This window comes from Brassica oleracea, chromosome C4, assembly GCF_000695525.1.
Source record: "Brassica oleracea var. oleracea cultivar TO1000 chromosome C4, BOL, whole genome shotgun sequence".
Classification (NCBI taxonomy): Eukaryota; Viridiplantae; Streptophyta; class Magnoliopsida; order Brassicales; family Brassicaceae; genus Brassica; species Brassica oleracea.
In genome coordinates this window covers 44037816-44057376 of record NC_027751.1, presented here as the reverse complement: position 1 = coordinate 44057376, position 19561 = coordinate 44037816, and the positions used below count along the sequence as shown (strand labels likewise).

The 19561-nt window shown below is 34.6% G+C and overlaps 4 protein-coding genes across 4 annotated transcripts; 1 reads left to right on the top strand and 3 right to left on the bottom strand.

Moving 5' to 3' along the window:
- Nucleotides 1–620: 620 nt before the first annotated feature.
- Nucleotides 621–2991, bottom strand: LOC106339518 (tRNA dimethylallyltransferase 2). Its single transcript, XM_013778346.1, has 10 exons — nt 2752–2991; nt 2605–2684; nt 2404–2472; nt 2254–2326; nt 2055–2167; nt 1870–1944; nt 1425–1802; nt 1281–1356; nt 1056–1204; nt 621–983 (listed from the first exon to the last, which is right to left on the bottom strand). Exons 1-10 carry the CDS (start codon nt 2966–2968, stop codon nt 819–821), a joined length of 1395 nt encoding a protein of 464 aa, XP_013633800.1. The 5' UTR covers nt 2969–2991; the 3' UTR covers nt 621–818.
- Nucleotides 2992–3821: 830 nt separating this feature from the next.
- On the bottom strand, nt 3822–4764 carry LOC106341218. Its single transcript, XM_013780025.1, has 4 exons — nt 4489–4764; nt 4297–4407; nt 4138–4218; nt 3822–4050 (listed from the first exon to the last, which is right to left on the bottom strand). The coding sequence occupies exons 1-4, from the start codon at nt 4741–4743 to the stop codon at nt 3973–3975; spliced, it is 525 nt and encodes a 174-aa protein (XP_013635479.1). The 5' UTR covers nt 4744–4764; the 3' UTR covers nt 3822–3972.
- Nucleotides 4765–12252: 7488 nt separating this feature from the next.
- Nucleotides 12253–13996, top strand: LOC106336957 (uncharacterized protein At2g27730, mitochondrial). The gene is made up of 4 exons (XM_013775954.1): nt 12253–12322; nt 12721–12840; nt 13484–13522; nt 13616–13996. The coding sequence occupies exons 2-4, from the start codon at nt 12742–12744 to the stop codon at nt 13814–13816; spliced, it is 339 nt and encodes a 112-aa protein (XP_013631408.1). The 5' UTR covers nt 12253–12322; nt 12721–12741; the 3' UTR covers nt 13817–13996.
- A 256-nt stretch (nt 13997–14252) lies between these two features.
- Nucleotides 14253–15252, bottom strand: LOC106336956 (60S acidic ribosomal protein P2-2-like). Its single transcript, XM_013775953.1, has 4 exons — nt 15175–15252; nt 15005–15095; nt 14536–14762; nt 14253–14455 (listed from the first exon to the last, which is right to left on the bottom strand). The coding sequence occupies exons 2-4, from the start codon at nt 15090–15092 to the stop codon at nt 14429–14431; spliced, it is 342 nt and encodes a 113-aa protein (XP_013631407.1). The 5' UTR covers nt 15093–15095; nt 15175–15252; the 3' UTR covers nt 14253–14428.
- Between the last annotated feature and the right edge of the window lie 4309 nt (nt 15253–19561).

Below are 19561 nucleotides of genomic sequence, written 5' to 3'. Positions count from 1 at the left end.
AAAAAAGAACTTAGACGGTCAACGCGGGTCTAGGTGGGAATTAGGCGGTCAACGCGAAAATTAGGCGGTCTTACGCGGGTCAACGCAGATCAACGCCTGGCTACACCGATTTGGACATAATCGCCGTGTTCAACCTCCGAATAGCGCATAGACGACCGCGTTTTCGAACATGGTTCAGAACAACTGTTTTTTCCCCTTTCTTTTACAAGTAAAACTATATTTTTCAGTTGATTCAGAACTGGATAATATAAGTCATGAACTTGTCGACTTTTTGGCTTGAATTAAATATGGCTTTTACAAAACATAATGCAACTTTCGCAATAAATAATTTGGAGTGGGTGAAAATAGTTTCTACATCAATGAAATGACAATATATTCTCAATTTATTTAACAAAATTTTGGAAATATAAAAAGCTTTCAACACATTTCATTTTCACATATTCCATTCACAAATACAAAACAGGCAAAATAGCATGACGCAATCGTATAAATCTGTTATATTTCTTTTCGTCAACTACCAGCTACCAGTTTACCACCATATATATTAAATCAAAGTTTTGCTCGTGGCAATCGTGATAAATTGTTCTTGTAGATATAAAATTATCAGTTTGATTATCAAACTCTTTTTTGGCTCTGATTATATAACTGTTTTAAAAAGTAAACATTCAATTTTACAACGATTAAAAAAAATTGAAATGCCATAGATGAATACAATTTTGCAAACACCAAAATATTATCTTTAATAATTGTAATAATGCCTTGATGGGCTTTTTCTTTTAAATGGGTCCAATATGAACATAATGAACGTTTTTCAGTTTTCACGATGTCCCTCTGCAAATCCCCACTTCTTCTTCTTCTTGTTGCTTCTCTCTGTTTTTGAAATTTTGAGTTTTTTTAAATCGTGCGGTTCTCTTACGATGTACACGACCTTGTGTGTGATGATCCCACTCGTGTCTTCCTCTTAGTACCTTATTTCCACAAGCCTGCTTCCACAAACATGATTTTCAGTTTTATACAAGATTCCACTTTTGAGTGTAAACGAAACTTTATTGTACCTCACAAACGTATTGACTCCATAGATCTCTTTCCACTGACTTTCTTAAGGTTGAATCATGACCCAACTCAGTTTCTGTTTCCAGGAAAGACTGGAGAATCTCTGCAGCCGATTTAACCACTTGCGCATCCCATAAATCTTCTGATTTGCCTTTTAAAACAACACACACCAACAAGAGAGATTGTTAAAGTTTGTTCTATAAGTAGCCTTGATAGTGTATACTTACTTAGTAAGCACTCTGTTGCATCAACGTGATGGATATTCCAGCCAAAGACCGTTTCTAGCCGATTGATTCTCCTTTTCTGAAACACAACATACAAAAAGAATCAAATGCTTATCCGACCAATTCACCAAAAACGTTTTTGCTTACTTGACGACGTAGGAGCCTTCTGGTATTTAGCTTGACACAATCAATTGCTTCCTCCAGCATAACCCTCAACTTATCATCTTTTGGAGAATCAAGAATCTTCCTCAGATTCTCCTTCAAGGCCTTATCATTAGCGGAGCTATTTGTGTCTGGGAGATACGTTTTCAGGAAGTCTTCAAACTCTCTGACGCCTATAGACTGCCTTAGGCCTCTGGTATAGTCAGCTCCTGGTTTGTAGATGTCATAGACTTCGTCAAGTAGTCCGGCATCTACCATGGAATCCACTCTTTGTCCAACGTATTCGTCCAGCACCGTGGTTTCAGCGTCCATACATATCAAACAGTAGTCAAATCGAGAGGAGGCATCGATGCATCCCCAGTTCTGCCCTGCCGCGTACATTACTTAATTAACTACTCACAGCAGCATTTAAAAGAAGGAGAAATTTTACCTCTGCAGCGTTTTCCTGATGTAGCTTGCTTGGAAGAACTCCTCTGCTAGCATGCAAGCTCAGGTATTGATTAATCTACAACAACAACAACAACAACATCGGACAAGAGATGAGTAAACAGACCAGCAAAGCCACAAACCAATCAGGATACTCTGGTAGTATATCTAGATAGAAGTAAATCTCACTTTTCTGTGATTATTAGGGTGAACTCTGTTTGCTGCCACAGGATCAAGCTCTTTAAGAAGGTCATAGCCATGGCTCAAATCATCTCTCCCAGAGATAGACTCCACATCCAAGCCTTCGTCAAGCAGAAAAAACTCTTATCATCCGGTCATAAACGTTTTCTAAATAAAAGGGTAACATGGTGATAGAGACTCTAGATACCTGGAGCAACATTTGAACAGCACTCATCACTGTCTTCTGTTGAATCCTCAAGAAGAAATTTACTGACAAGAGCCTACATGAACAACATTAATAAGATAAGCAAAGTTTAATCATACGATGATGTTGCCAGACATGAACAACAACATTCACCTGTATATAATAATTAGTTCCTCCAACAAGAACAGGAACGTGGTTGCGAGAAATGATCTCTTCAATAAGCTGTGAACACCAAATCAATCACAAACTATATTAATCATACCAACCAAACCCTTACTTATAGCACAATCCTCCTATATGATTTATCATATAACATAAGAAATGAAACCTTTTGATTCAGTTGGAGGCACTCACAGGAATGGCGGAGTCTCGAAAGTCCTTAGCAGTGAACTCCATATCTGGGCTCACCGTCCCAAGTAGATGATGAGGCACTCCTAAAACCTAATTTTCATTAATCAGAAGTTCAATTGGGATCACGAAGAATAAAAAAAAAGTTGAAACCTTTCTGCTCGTTGATGGTGACTTTGTTCGTGAGAACGTCGAGGCCACTGTAGATCTGCATTGCGTCGGCGTTTATGATCTCCACCGGGAAGTGAGACGCCAAGTCTACGGCTAGCTTCGATTTTCCTGATCCCGTGGGCCCCATTATGACCACCACCTTCGCCTTCTTCTTCATCTTCTCTTCCTCGATTCCGCCGTTGCTAGGGTTTACCGGCATCGCAGAAACCTCTTCTCTCCGCCTTTCTGACTTGTAAACCGGATTAAGAACAAAATCATAAACAAGTTCCGGTTTATAACTTAAACCGAATTTAATTTGGTTAAGAGGCCCATTTCTTTTAAATCGGCCCACGTGTGGTTTTGCAATATCGCACTCCTTGCTTGCGCACTAAGTTTTAGGTTAGGGTTCTTTTTTTTTTTTTTTTGCTAACCGAGTATCCTGGCCCCACCGAAGTGGTCCAGACTAGAGACCGAAGTGAGCATAGCATAGACGCTGCCAGGGCGTCACCATGTGGCTCACCGTGTAAAGGTTTTTGGTCTCGGGTGCTGCAGCCCACATGTAAATTCCGCAGTGGCCAAGGCTCGAACCCAGGGGCGGGCACTCCAGCTGGAGCTCCTATACCGCTAGACAAAGCAACTTGGTTGGTTAGGGTTCTTCTTGCAGTAAGATTTATTTAACTTTGAATATCTATTTTCAGGATGGATAATTTCTTAACTGTCTATTCTTGTAATTTTTTTTTTTGAAAAGGGATTATTCTGATTGTGATTGGTTTTTGGCTACATTAAAAATGAATCTTGATCTTAAATCAGATCACTCCATTTTTCATTATGAATCCCGTGATGATTCTTGGGCATTCTGAATCTTTAGATAAGTTCATAGAGCTCATCCCTCCAAGATTGTATCTGCCTGCCTGATGATGAAGACGATACAGACAAGTAGTGGCTTCAAGGTCTTAGCAAAGTAGCAAAAGACATTGCCAACACAGAAAACAATTGAAAACCTAAATAAGGCAAAGAGACATGAGGGAGGCATATTTATGAAGTTATCATTAGTATATTCTATTGCTGACGTTGTAGACTTACAATGTTTGAATATACTTCTCTGCTAAATCAAGAAATAAGACATCATCACAAAGACAAGCAAAACAATTAGAAAAGTGCAGAAGTAAGTAGCAAAGCTGGCTGATTTCTTGAAACCTTTAATTGTCATCATCTTGGTGTTAATTAGTGTAACGAAATGTCAATGCTTTTGCTGAGTTCCTCAAGCTTTGTCATTCGCAGTTTCTCACTTTCAGTAACAAGCTGAACATATTTCATACCCAAAAAGATTCAAAAAAGAAACAACGATCATTTTAAACAGAAAAGACAAACTGAGACAGAATGTTTCACCTCAACTAACTTGCTAACAAACATAGCTTTCTCTTTGTTCTTGTCATTGTAAGCTTCAAGTGCTTCTTTGAATTCCTTCTCCTGTAGAGAAAAAAAAAACAACCATTAAGATATAAATATGCAATAAAGCTAAAAGATTAATGAACACACATTCATTACCTTTTTCTGACAGCTCTGTCCTAAAGGCTTGAGTTCCCGGTTAATAGCATCGACTCTTTTCCTTATCGCAGATATCTCCTTTCGCATTGGATCGGTTAGAGATTCCAGCTCCTGAATATTTCACAACCACAACTCTCTAAAACAATGAAAATGTTTTTTCAAGTTCTTGAAAATGTTTAGAACCAAACTTACTTCCCGAATCTCGGCTAGTCTCCTAGTAGCTTCCTCAGCGAGTCCAAGCTTTGACTGGACTCTATCCCTAACCTCCATCTTCCTCCTCTCAATTTCATCTTCTTTTGCCTTAAACAAAGCCAAAGAAGAGCGTGAAAACTCCTCTTCTTTGTCATCATTCATAGGGCTTCCATTGATGCTTATGGTCCCCGAGCTCTTGATGCGTTGAATAAGTGGCGATTGTGGCTGTTCCACGATCTGTCTTGTTGTTGCCATTGTTCCTCCAAAATATTTTTCTCTCCCTTTGTATAGAAGATGACTTGTTAGTCTTGTTATATAACTCAAGACTTGGCGTTAAGAACCTATCACACAACTCATTAGGGCATGATTATCGTTTCTTAGGAAATTTTTTTTTTTTTTTTTTTTTTTCTTTTGAAAAAAAAATAAAAAAATTTAGAGCGAACCAATCGCGGGCCCCCACGCGTCGGTGGGGCCCGCGAACAGTGCAAAGATCCAACGTATTTCGGTCTTTATTTTGTGGTTTTGGTTACCGGTTATTTAGTTTTTCCTGGAGCCCCTATAATTTTAGATAATTTTTTTGTTAAAAATTCATTTTAAGAATCCAGAGATGTTGATGGTCTTATGGTACTTGTATTTCAAATGTCAAATGACCAAAAGATCCTCAGGGTTAACACACTATTACTGATTAAACATGTATTTTACACTAACTCGGAGTTTTAAGAGGTAAAACAAACTAATGATATATGGGGGGGGGGGAAGGAATACCGAGGGGGGCTAAAGCTCTAGTAGGTTAAGATGTTTCTTTTCAATTGGTAATTAACAATTTTCTTGAGTTTGGTATATTTGAAATATGTAGCTAGTATGTTATTCTCACTGTTTGGTTCTCAATCCATAACTAAGACAAAGATATGTATCAATAAAGTAGGCACATGTGTGGTTCTCAATCCATAATTAAGACAAAGATATGTATCAATAAAGTAGTTGAAGGAAAACAGAAAAGGAAATTATAATTTGCAATTCATTTTTTATGACGATCAAACTAAAAATAACAGAATATATTTCCTTTTCCTTAGTAAAGAACAAAAAAGGCAAAATAAATATGTTTCGTGCAATGGAGAGAAGAGTGCTTCTGATGGAAGGCTTCTTGTAATGGGGAGGTGACAGTAAAATATGGGAGTACTGTCAACTTACAGGAAAAGCCATTGTTGAATATATATATATGTGTGTGTGTGTGTGTGTGTGTGTGTGTGTATGTACACACAATGACACAAATATGTCATCAGTAATTAATCATATGACAGTTGAAACAATTTGGATATTGACACAACTTTTTACATAATACAAAATCAGATGAGAGTTGTCTAGTGGTTGAAGCTTGTAATTCATGAAACATGGTATAAACATTATGATTTCTACTAGGCTTGAAAATTAGTATGAGTTTCGGTTGATGATAATCTATATCATCAAAACTAATGAAATTACAAATGTATCCGCTTAAATACTATTATCATGATTATCAATCCATATTGAAAACTTTACCAACATTCCAATGTTGTAAAAAAATCTTTTTTTTTTTTTTTGTTAACAATATTTTTTTTTCCTCATTAGAATTTTGCTTTTGGATATTTTCAATGGTCTGAATTGATCCTCATAAAATCAGAGCATGTAAGGTGTATCGCCCAAATTGAAACTTAAACTAGTGACGTTAGCGGATTTCCCAACTAGTGACGTTAGCAAAGTCCCCAACTACACCAATTAGATTTATATTTTTCTGCGTTAGCGGATTTCCAATGTTAGATTACTAACAGTGTATTTGACACAAAAAAAGAAGAAGATTATTAACAGTGTGATTCATTGGATATAAATATCTTATAAATATTGAAATATAAGTGTATATAAATATTTATCTAACAGATATTTGTTTTAAGTAATATAAAACTCATACTTACTTACCAAGTGATCAAAACACATACTTATAACAGTTGATATAAACACACACTTTGGTATCATAAATATATGGTGCACAAAACTGATAGATTCAAAAAAATGAAGGAGTGTTATTCAGAAATTAGAATCAATATTTACTATTTAGATGTATATTATTAGTCACATATATATATATACCTACATCTCTTTATATATACCTATTATCTTTTTTTAATATGTCCTATTGACTGATCTACTCTGCCACTAAAAGAAAATATTAAGTATTATAGAGTGGATTGACTATCACACTGTCTGATCCGAATTCAGTATTCCTTCCGATTAAAACATATCTTTTCATATCATCACATTTTGTTTTATTCACATATATACCCACTAGTAGCGTGACAATTTATATTTATTAGTCGCCAAAATATGATCAGACATATATATACATATTTGTTGATATGGATTTCATCTAAGTATTAAACATAGAAGGTATGCATGTAGTATTAAACATATTTAAGATGAGGAGTTGAAAGATATGCATACTGTAGATAAAGTTGCAATTCAGCGATTACAAGGAGAAAGTCCATATCATCTAGACGATGATACTGAATAAATCTAAAACAATTCTTAGTGAATTATTTTGACGATCTCCAGTATTTCTTTCGAATTATCTTTACTTAATGGGTGTTTCTCTATCTATATGCAATCTATTCCCTATTTCTTTGGAGATATGCGATCGGATCTATCGTGTCTCTTTTTTTTTCCTAGAGATGTAAGTTGAGGTTAATGTCCCGTTTCTCCTTCACTTCTTGGAGATCGTAGGTCAAAGCCAATGCCTAATGTGTTGTTTCTCTTTTGTTTTATGGAGATCGTACGTTGTATAGGCGGATCTAATGGATTTCTTTTGTTAAATGAGATGATCTTGATTTAGATATGATTAATTTACAGGTTTACGTATCCCACCTTCAAAAAGACGGAAAATTTTACTTGGCTCTGGAGAATCATATTGTACTCGGCGCAGTGTTGTGTTTGATAATCCTTAGCCAAAGCAAAGCATCCAATATGAAACTGATATTTGTGAAAACTTTATTAGTTTAAATAAAAATAAAACTTAGGTGCAAACTACTAACGTTTTGGACCATAACATGACGACGTCTGTCGTTATGAGGATAACAACAGAAGCATGTTTTATTTTCCTCTCGTAAAATTTTTTTTGGTGGTCATGGTCTTTTTCTACTTCCACTTGTTCGCCACACGACGTATATATTCTAGAGGATAAAAATACGAAAATGGACCAATTTCAGACTCATACAAGTAATTCAAGACTCAAAATAACATATTCTACAAACAAGTATATAAATCAACTGATATAATGAATTTACTAAGTCAAAATCAATATTGTCTCCTTAGTCTTAGTCTAAACTCAAAATTAACGAAGTAACCTCGTAACAGCTTATTTCATGTTCTCTACATATAAATATACGACTTTAGAGCTTACACAATTTGTATAACTTAAAAGGATATAGACCAGCAAAATACACCAAGCAAAAAAATATGTACGTGGCTCGTTTAGTAACTTTGATGTTTCTGTTGTTCTTGGCATCATCAAACACAGTCTCGGCTCGATTACCATTCAATTACAATATCTCTCAATACAAGTAAGTTTCTAATCATGATAAAGTACTTTTTCTTTCGTCCCGCTATACGATTTTCTGTTTCTTTTGTTTTCCATAGAAATTAGTAGATAAATTCTATATGATAGTCATTTTTAAGTTTTTGTCACAAAAATAGTAATCAATGAAGAAAATGACTAGAATAAGTTTTATTAAAGAGTAAAAATGTATTTTTACGCTAGAATTAACTAATCTAGACTTACGGTTTAGAGTTAAGGGGTAGGTTTAGGAGATAGAATTTCAAATTTAAAAAAAAATAAAAAATAAATATTAAACTTTCAAAATAAAAAGATTCTATTTTGATCATTTTCTTTTGTTTTTAGAACTATTTTTGTGACAAAAACTTAAAAATGGAATACCGAGAGAATTGTCCAAATTAGTATTCTAAGTTTGATTTTGTTTTCTTTGGAAAAGAAATAGGAAATGGGGTTTGGGATCAAAAGGTTATAAACGAGATCAAACGTAGTGTGAAGCCCAGCAAGTCACCGCGTGGAGGTCAAAGAATTCGCGGACCTCGAGGTCCCGAAACCTAGGTCACAACTAGATCTCTATGTGACCAACCATTGGGAGTTGTTAATTTGTTATTTGTATGGACATATAACTAGCTTCGTACATGTAACGGTATGTTCAAGTCATGTGTGTAAATCTGTTTGGCTTATTTAAAATTTATTTCTTATTCAATTATGTAAATGAATTCTTTATTTCTTTATCTTCTCATATGTAATTAGACCAGGTGTCTTCTTGCACCATGTGCAATAAAAAAATTTAAAATATTTTTTAACAGATAAATATAAATTATATTTTAAAATAAAATTTTATTAATATTTTAAATTTTCTTTTTCATATCAATATTTTAATATAAATTTGATTTAATTAACATAAAAATATATTTAAGAATATGCATGTATATATTTGAAATTATAATCTTAGATAGATTTTTCTATCTATTTATTTTAATTAAATATATTAAATAAATTTGTAAAAGTTCAAAAGGAACAGACTATGCCACGTTGATGCAATTGCATGAGGTTTAGAAATCTCAGTAAAATGGAACAAACAGAACATTAATCTTATAGAAATGTTGCAGGTTTTATGAAACTTAGTTCGCTTCGCAGCATAAAGTTATCCAATTGAGTATTTAGTATTTCTATATTCTTAGCTTTAAATTTATCTTGTAATCATACTTGAAGAAAACTGTAGCTTAGAATTGTTTTTGCAAGTCTGTATGAGCATAAATCATAACTTAGCTTATTCTAAAATCGTCAACTATTGTGATTGGATTCCAATCGTATTACTATTTATACTTTCATATTGTATGAGTATTATATGTGTGGACGTTCTTTAATCAACCTCTTCTTATACAGGTTTTATAATGTTACGCTAGTTAAAGTTCAACGAAGCGATAGATTTATAAGAGCATGCGCATCGACGTATTTAGAAGGGGTCATGGGCTCGGTATCATATGGGCCGAAATTAAAAAAAAAAAAAAAAATTGAAAAAAAAAACATTTTTTGTAAAATATATAAAAAACAATAAATATTTGTATAATTTTAATTATAAATATATTTTTTTAATAGTATTTTTTAAAAATAACTATTATATAAATAAAAAATAATTATTTTTAATTAAAATAATTATTATATAATTAGAAAATAATCATTTTTAATTAAAATAACTATTTTTAATATAATTAATATTACCCGCGGATTTTGGCGGGTTACCCGCGGATTTTGGCGGGGCGAGTGCGGATTTAAAAGTTTTTGTTTGCGGGTTATGCGGGTCGAGTTTTTGAATCGAAAAAATGATTCGACCCGGGGCGGGGCGGGACGGGTCGGGGCGGGTTGACCCGCGAACCCAGCACTAGTACAAAGGACATGTGGCAAAATCATTTCGCAAATATAGTATAAGAGATTTTTCTTGTTCTCTTTGTCAATCAACACGAATAGAATGATTTAAAGAAATTTAATCATTCAACGTCATAAAATAAGTTAAATCATCTTTCAAGCAAGTGCGTATATATATTTGTTTGGTTTAAAAAGCAAGTGCATAGGGGGGTAATAAACTAATAAGAGTTACAATCTTAAGGGGGGTGTATTGGACTGATGATTTTAAAGAGTTTTAGAGTGTTTTAATTTTGGTAGGATTTATGTGAGCTTTAAAGTTATTTGAGTGATTTCATGTAAAGTCTAAAAATTAAAATCAAATCTGCAGGTGATTTGGTAAGATGTTTTCTAAAAATTTCAGAGTTCTCTAGGTGATTGTTGAAATGAAAACATGTTTTAAGTAACCCGCAACAGCCACAAAACAAAACTCATAGAACTTCGAAGCTACTATGTAAAACTGCAGCCATATTAGTGCCTCTGCAGTTACAAGTAGTGCAAAACTGCAGTCACAAGCTTGCGTTTACTTGAAAAAGCTACCTTATACGGGCAACTATGGAGGTTAGAACCTCTGCCTACAGAGAATAAATAGAAATGGAATGGCTTCTCTGTGTGAGTGATCACATTGTAGAGATGACTAAACATTTTCAGCTGGAGCCAAACTTGAGGTACAAATTACACATAGCTTATTGTGGAATTGGATATGTTAGGTTAATGGATTTTTCTTTCTAGTTCTCTGTTTGAGGAAGAAGAACACTACATTCTTCGGTAGTGTCTCAGATTTTTAGTGCCATTGTTGCAGATAAATGACTTGCAGACCGATATCAGTTTCTTTATTTTAACATCCCACAGCTTCTCCTAAGAACATGTGACCCCTCTAGCTTCTCTTAAGGTAATTTTGAATGGCAAAGGCCTCATCTTTCTCCTTCAATCTCTGCAGGAGGTATTAGATAGATTTAAGGAGACGGAGTTTTGGAATGTCGATCAAAGAATCATGGCACCCGAATCAGCAGCAGATGGATCATATTCTTTTCGAATCTGGTGGCTGCAGTTCATCCAAAACCATAAACATGATTTCTAATAGATCAACAATTCACACCAGAATAATGACACAGCCTGGTGTGGCAACAAGACGGTCCAAACTTCTCAAAGTTTGCAAGACAGTGGAATCCCCAATATTTTTGCCTCTGTTATGCGAATATAGAGTTCATCATCATTAAAACCAAATATTGACGAACGTTAACCTTTGAATCACTGCAAGTTTATTTTCTGAATGCTCCCACGATGAACAAAAACCCAGTTCCAGATTCTCCGTGTCAATTAATCATGATTCATGGCTCACCAGCGATAGAGTTTAGGCAAGCCACTGATTCATAAGAAAAATATCTAGAGAGAAAATAATTGAGAATGACTGATTATACAGAGAAGAGTAATTTTATTCAGATTTCAGCATAAGAATAAATGGATCTGAAACAGTTCTGCAATTTTGTTTCCCGATTGTTTCTTATGAAGTCTCTTCAAATAACATATGCAAATGTGAGTTTTCTATACCGACAATTTATAACTAAAATGGATATAAAGTATTCTAAAATCCCATTCACAATTTTTTCTTCCAGAATATTACTTAGCTTTGAATAACACTGAATTTGATTTCACTTTTATAAATTATTAGTTGAATAACATGAGATTACAAGTGATTTGAGATGATTTCAGATAAGTTCTATGTTCAATAACACATGATTTGGATTTTGTTTTTAAAATCAACAGTTGAATAACATGGAGTTTTAAACAAATCCTAAAAACCCTTTAAAATCCTAAGTTCAATACACCTAACTGAATTCCGAGAGATTCAAAAATATATTTTTCCTTTTAATAAAAATAATTAACAAACGAGACGGTCATTCCAGAAGTGACATATTAGAATGAATTCACCAAATGGCAAATATCTTATACTCTGATAGATGGAACATATTGTTCTAAAATATGTTAAAACAGATTTTAAATCCAAATTTTCCTTTCATTTAAATGTTACGTGAACATAATTTTCCGATTTTTTTTATATTCAATAACATATTTTTATATTTCATTTAAAATATATTTTATCCCAGCTAATTAATCGAATATAAAATGTGTAAATATGCCAATTTTGGTTGGTTTAGTCAATAACAGGTCCTTTGTATTCGAATTCTAAAGCCCATTAGTAACAAGTACTTTTGAGCCCAATAAACGAGACGTTACAGCCCATTTAACTCCTAGATCCCTCCTCCCTACTTCCACCTCTTCTTCATTTCTTCAGTGTCATTTTACCGTAAGCGGTTATCATCTGCATCCCGACGCTCTTCAAACGAGGTTCTCTTCCCTTACGATCATCGTCTACGTTTACGATTCCTATATTCTCGTTTTCGATTAGCTTACAACTTGATTTCATCTCTGTCGATCTTGTCATTGTCATCGATGACCAACGTTTTCTTAGAGATTTCGATTTCGTTTCCGGATCACGATTAGGTTTCGCTTATCTGCTTCCATTTGATATATATAGGTGTTGTTTCGTATTCTGTGGATGATCCATTAAGTATCAGAGATTCAGATTCAGAGCCGTGTCTGTGTTTTCTTCTCCAGAATGTATATTAGTAACTACTTGTTGATTCAGTATCTTGAGTGATGTAAACAAATAGTGAGTGATGACAATGACGAAAATAATTGATGAGATGTTTTTACCTTATAATCCTTTTTTTTTTTATTCACAGGATACTTCTTTGTTCATTATCATGGCAACAAGAAGCGCTATCAGATTTGTGTCTCGCAGGTTCTCTAATGGCAAAGTTCTTAGCGAAGAGGAAAAGGCTGCTGAGAATGTTTTCATCAAGGTAAACATGTTGTCTCTCTTTACACTCCCTAGTGGCTTAGAATCCTCAGTAGCTATATGTGCATCTACTTTCCCTTTGGTGATGATGATGAAAACGTTGTAGCGTATAGCTTCTTGTTAACTATTGGAATTATAGAATCATCAAAGCGTGATTTTCTTTCTACTTTCCTTTCTGATGATGATGATGAAATCTTTTTATCTTTCCGTTTGTGATTCTATCTGAGAAAAGTTTTAGACAAAAGTTCTAACTAATTTCCCTTTATGATGATGGTGAGGATGATCCCTTCTTGATTCTATTCATCTATGCTGTTAACTATTAGACTTACAAGCCTCAAAAAAAAAAAAGTTCTATCTACTTTCCTTTTATGGTGCTTATTGATCAATCTGTAAATGATTATTTTTTATGTATTGTGAACTGTTAGATAATATTTGGTTTTGCTTTAAGGTAAGTATCCCGTTTGTAATTGCAGGAGTTTAAATCTTTTTTTGTTATTTAGTATCAATCTTAAACTATAAACATGTTGGATACTTTCTCTTTCTTTCTGTTCACGAGTCATTTGATGTTCCTCTTTAGCTTGGTTATATTACCATATGGTGTTTCGGTGGGAATTAATTTGTTAACTAGCTATACTTTGTTATTCCAGAAAATGGAGAAGGAGAAGCTTGAGAAGATAGCTAGGCAGGTACTGATTCCTTTTAACTTTTGTAGTTGAAACTACAAGTCGCTCATTTGGATAAAGAGAGAATTTACAGTAAACTTGTGATGAACTTACTAGGGTCCGGGAGAACAAGCAGCAGGTTCAGCCAAGGCTAGTGGTGGTGGAGGAACATCATCAGCTGAATCCACGGGACCTAAAGTGTCAGAAGACAAGGACAGGAACTATGCGGTAGTGGCGGGTGTGGTGGCTGTCGTCGGTGCCATTGGTTGGTACATGAAATCAGGCGGAAAGAAGCAGCAGCCAGAGGTTCAAGAGTGAAGAAAGGTAGTAGAATGCTGGACTTTGGAGTGGCTTTACTATAATAAAGTAGAGAGTAGCTTACTCATTCCTCTTGTATGAGAAACCTTGGAATTGCCTACTACTCTTTCTTTTGGTTTTGACCAAATTTTCAGAAGAGATTTTAAGTCTTTTAAAGTTTGCTGGCGTTTAGCTTCGGAATCTTTAAGTTCATTAGTCACTTCTGCTCTCCTCTGGCCAGAATAATACTAAAGATGATAAAGTTACACATAGACTGAAGAAGTCATTCTAAAGTTCTTTGAATTATCATCAGGTGTAAAAAGCTGATGCAGAATGTAACACAAATTGTGGATCAAGGAGAGCAAAATAGTAATCGAGTATCCAGTGCATAGAATATTAGTTAAATTCCAATTTTCAGATTATATCAGTTATATTTTTATCGTAAACGCATTTAACGTTAAGGCAGATATTCAAAGCGAGAAATAGAAATGCAAATATAACATCTTGTTTTGTGTAAAAAACTCTCGAGAATTTCAGAAATGTCAAAGATACTGACCGAGAACAAACTAGAAAACAACAGCATATAAGTTTCAAGAGGTTACAAAATGATAGCAAAATCAGATGACAGAGCCTCTACTCGAACAGGCTGAAACCCATGTCCTGCAAATTAACACAAAAAGTACAAAATCAGCAATAAATTTATGTTTAAAGATCAAAGACTTGAAGGAAGTAAAGCTTACATCATCGGATTCTTCCTTCTCCTCTTTCTTCTCTTCCTTCTTGTCCTCAGCAGGGGCAGCACCTCCACCACCACCAGCAGATGGAGCAGAAGCCATGGCAACACCACCACCACCGCTGGGTACTGAAGCTAACTTCTCCCTTCCAACAGCAATCAACTCAGCCACATCTTTCCCATTGACTTCCTTCAACAAAAGCTCAATCTGAGAATCCTCTGTTTCACAACCAACTGCAACAACGAAAGCATAGACCAATGTCACGTTTCATTAAATGTTCTGAAAATAAAGGCATTTAATCAATTGTTCCTTTCATCCCAGATTAACTACTACATCAATGATTCCCACAACAACAACTGTATATTTGGCCTATCACTAACAAGTAAACAACTTGAAAAAACAATCTTTTACATGAGCCTTCAATACCTCTATTCAATATTCACTATATTCAAAATGTGACAAAGTAAAAACGAACCTGAATTGAGGATAACTTTGATATCCGCACTGGTTGGGCAAGCCTTTCCGCTCAGAACGGCGAGTAAGAACGCGGCGACAACCTTCATTTTCTGGAAAAAAATAACACAAAAGTGTAAGTAAGTAACAGATTAGAAATCTAGAAATCGAAATGGATTGGGAGGAGCTTACTGCGGAAGTTGATGGGGATCTCGCAGGAGGCGGCGGAAAGCTAAAAAGGGTTTCTGAAGACAGGCAATGAAAGAAGTGAGGAAATAAGGAAAGTATTTTTATTTATATGCATACTCACTTACTTAGGGTTTTCTTGTCTGTCTCCTCCCCGTACACTTTCATTCGGCCCAATTCTCTTTCAAGCCCAACGTCTTATGGATTCCAGTTCTACTTTTTTTCATGCAATATATTTCTTTCTTTTTTTGTCTAATATAAAATGTGGTTTATTACTGTGATAAAAAAGGTTTATTACATTTGATCATCATTTCTTCGATTTAGAGGGAATTAGTGGTAGTAGAATTTTTATAGAGTTGGTTGATTTTAAAAGCAAAAAATTGTTAAATTTGTATAAAGAGTTTTTCATATTTAAAAAATTTATGAAAATGTTCGAGTTCAAGGATTTTAAGAATCGAGAAGAAATATGAAAGATTTTTGAAGTTTTGTTTTATGAGTTAAGTTATCTAGAATTCAATTTCCAATAATACTAGATTTGATGGAAACTTATAATCAATAAAAACCAAACTTTTTGAATAACAAGAGATTTTGTAAGCCATTAAACAATCATCAAACCAGTAACACTAGAATTTAGTAATAATGTTAGAATCCACCAACCAATAACAATAGGATTTGAGAATTTTAACAATCGGTACAATTTCATATCCCACTAACACTTCTTTACAAATCTAAAATGCTTTTATTGAGGCGTTATATTTTTACTGAGAATTTTGCTAAAAAAGAAACGAAACTCACCAATTGTTCTATTAAGATGCTCAGTTGGAATCTCTAGCAAGACTCCTAGCATTTGTAGCATGTTCTATAGTTACCATCTCCGCTTAACAAACTGAATAGATTTCCACGCTGTTAAAAGAGGAAGAAACTGTGTTAGCTTAACTTAAACTTGAACTGACAAAATAAATTTAGTAAATTAATATTAGACATAGTAAATTAATATTAGACGTAAGCAAGTAAAAAATAAATCAAGTCACCTTAGTATATGACGAATACCATTATTCTTCTCTCTTAGCATAAATCAACTTGTGAACTGCCAATATGATTGCCTCCTACTTGAGATTTCAAGCTTAACTAAATCGAGGTGATCGTCTAGGTTACGTGTAGAGTTAGAAAGTCGTGTAGAATCAGAATTAGAATCACCTACGGAATACATTCATGATATATTACCCATTCCATTTTATTTTAAGTGTTGTTCTAGATTGTGCATATAGATTAAAACACACACTCATATTTACTCTAAATTGTGTTAGAAGATACTCTCCCTTTACTTTTTTATTTTTCTTCTTTTCAATAAATATATTTTGATGGCTTTTTCACCTCAATATATTACTCCATGTTACTCCAAAAGAAAATAAAACAATCACACCTTTGATTATCTAGATGTATACTTCAATCATGAAATTTTACTGCCATAATTTCTTTTTAGAGCATTTCCTAAATCAACTTCATTTTCAAAGTTGGTAAAATTTCAAAAAATTGAAGTTTGTAGATGTTCCTCTCCAAAAGAACAACTTTAAATTTAATTTTAAAAGTTTAACCTATTTGAAGTTTTGAAGCTGCTTTTGGAAATGTTACTAGTAGTCACTAGGTTTATGAAAATAAAGAACACTGGGATTAAAAGTTTAAATAACTTAAACATGTTGTAAAAGTATGGGGAATTTTGTCAGTGTATTATTAATAATCAATGGGAGTTCCTTTATATAAGGATTACAAGATACAAATAAAAAGAAATAGTACAAATCATAATCCAACATGATTTAGGATAATTACTAAATCATAAACCAACAAGGAATATGAAAACTAGAATAATGGAAAGTCATGGCCGACTTCCTTTCTCTCTCCAGGTCGCGGCCGCTGTCTCTCTCTAGGGTTTGGGCCGTCTCTCTCTAGGGTTTCGGCCGATTTATGTACCGGGCTGGTTATGGACATTCATCACTTGATTTATAACACTCCCCCTTGGATGCCATAACCATACAGGATCCGTAATACGCTTCACGTTGCCTCTTTAGTCTACACATCAGATGCGTGAACTGTCCTGAACACGCAGGTGGGGAATCGGCCAGTTTTATTTCTGTACCGTAATTAGACCACTTTTTCCTCTTAGGTCCTTTCTCATGTCCTTTGCCATCGTGTGTCTTATTGAAATAGATGAGCTGATCAATGTGAACCACATTGTCCTCGAATCTTTTGCAAATCATGTATGCCTGGATTCTTTTGCAAAACGTGTCCATGGTCTAGACGTGATCGTCTACCATCGACTGGTCTTATGCTTTGGTCAGACAAACTAGGCATACTCATGGACAATATTCCAAGCATGATACTATGAATTAATGATCTCAGGTTATGAGACTATGATCTGGTGTCTTACTACACGGATGTGTACCACTCGAACGTGTACCAATGCCTTTGTCCATTGATCTTTCTATTATCATCATACTCTTAATTTAATTGATCCATGTTGAGTCATAGACTTCAACTTCATAAGTTCACGGATACTCCCTTTGGCTATTATAATCCGTGATGATGATAAAGTACGGATGGTATGAGTTTCTTCTTCTCACTACCATCGACCATACTGATCGATGTTTTGAATTATAGACATTGTCTATACATGTGGTCATCGATCTCTCTTTTGCATTCGGTGATGCCATATATATGTATATATGTCTCGGACATTGCAGTCCTCTATCCATCTCTTGATGGTGTCCCATGACCTCTGTTGCTGTGGATCATATCACACACTGGCTATACGAGTTTGTTGATACATCTATTAGGTCATGGATCTCGATTACACGAGCTGATGGACAACATACACTTTGGTATCTGATCGAGAGTGATGTATAAAACGTCTCCTCTCATCCTCATGACAATGCCTCGTGGGAGTAACAGCAGTAGCAAACTATTTTGGCTATGCCGGATCCTAATCAATGGATCTGATGTCGGTTTGGTCAATTCGGAGACATGTTATATGAGATAACAAACCGAGGCAATTTAGATCACTTTCCTTTAGGCAGATCTTTCTTCTCTACTAGTCCATACTACGATCTAGTCGATCCATGCTAGGGTTACAGATTAATAGATAATCTATATCAATCTACTAACCTCTCTTTAGGTTTAGTATAAAAATTAGGATTTCAAATTTCTTTATAAATCCTCATATGGACCGAATTTGATCGTTCTTATAGAACTCCCTTTCATAATATATGCAGCTGTGTTATTAGGAAAACATGAATCATCTTTAGGCCTCGTGATCATGTGTCTTTTCTCACGGTTTCTTTACCTCACTAGACTCATCTATTCACTGGTTTATCAGATGGCGTGTATGTATATGGCCAATCCGCCCATCTCCTTAGATTGTATAAAACCCCACATTTATCTTTAATCTCTATTCTTTTATGATCTTTATGAGTACTCTTTCGTGGGTTCTTGATCCTCGTTTATATCTTTATGTTCAAGTGCTATTCTCTTATGTATCTTTATACAAATATATCTTTATGTGTGTGTGTCGACACTTTCATGTGGTTCCATTATGTTCCAGACATGATCTAATAGTTTCGAGATCTTATTATCCATGACCTTTATTTCCTAGCAGCTTGGCGTCCCAAGCCACATGGTTTGGTACCTTAGATGTGTAGCTGTGCAGCCTTTTCTCAATGTCTGGTATGGTTTCTCTTATAACCTCGGATTCTATGCACCATTTTCTTTCAGAGGTTTCTTATCTTATGGAACACTTGGTCTATCTTGTATAGACTCTATAGCAACTTGACTGTGTCTCTTTCAAGGACATCATATTTTGTTTGGTGCTAAGTTGGTTTATGACTTAGTCATTCTTTTCTATTCGGGTCAGTGTCTGGCATCTCGATTAGCTAGCCTTTTATAATCTTTCTTTACTTTAGACGTCTACAATTCTAATCCAATGATCTTTGCCAAGACCATGATGGTTGATACCATTCATTCTTTTATAATTCTTTCTTTGCTCTTTACCAGCTTATAGCTTTCTCCTTATGATGTTGGATAGATGGATTCATTGATCATGCAATCCGTGTACCTGGCCACTATTTGATCACCCATGTTTTGGCTCACGGTCTCTTTGAATTCGTGGAGAAAGTCCTATTCTTATCCAACATATATTCTCAATCCTCTTCTGAGGTTCCATCTTAGACGGCACACATATATCTGTGGTGGTGTATTCAAAGTCTCTTAAGATGGTGTATGTCTGGTTTTATGACCCGTATTTAATCTGAGATGGAAATATCTATGCTCATTTATATGGCCTGATGCATATTATAATTCTATACATGTAAATTCATAATGTCTCCAAGCTTATAGACTTTAT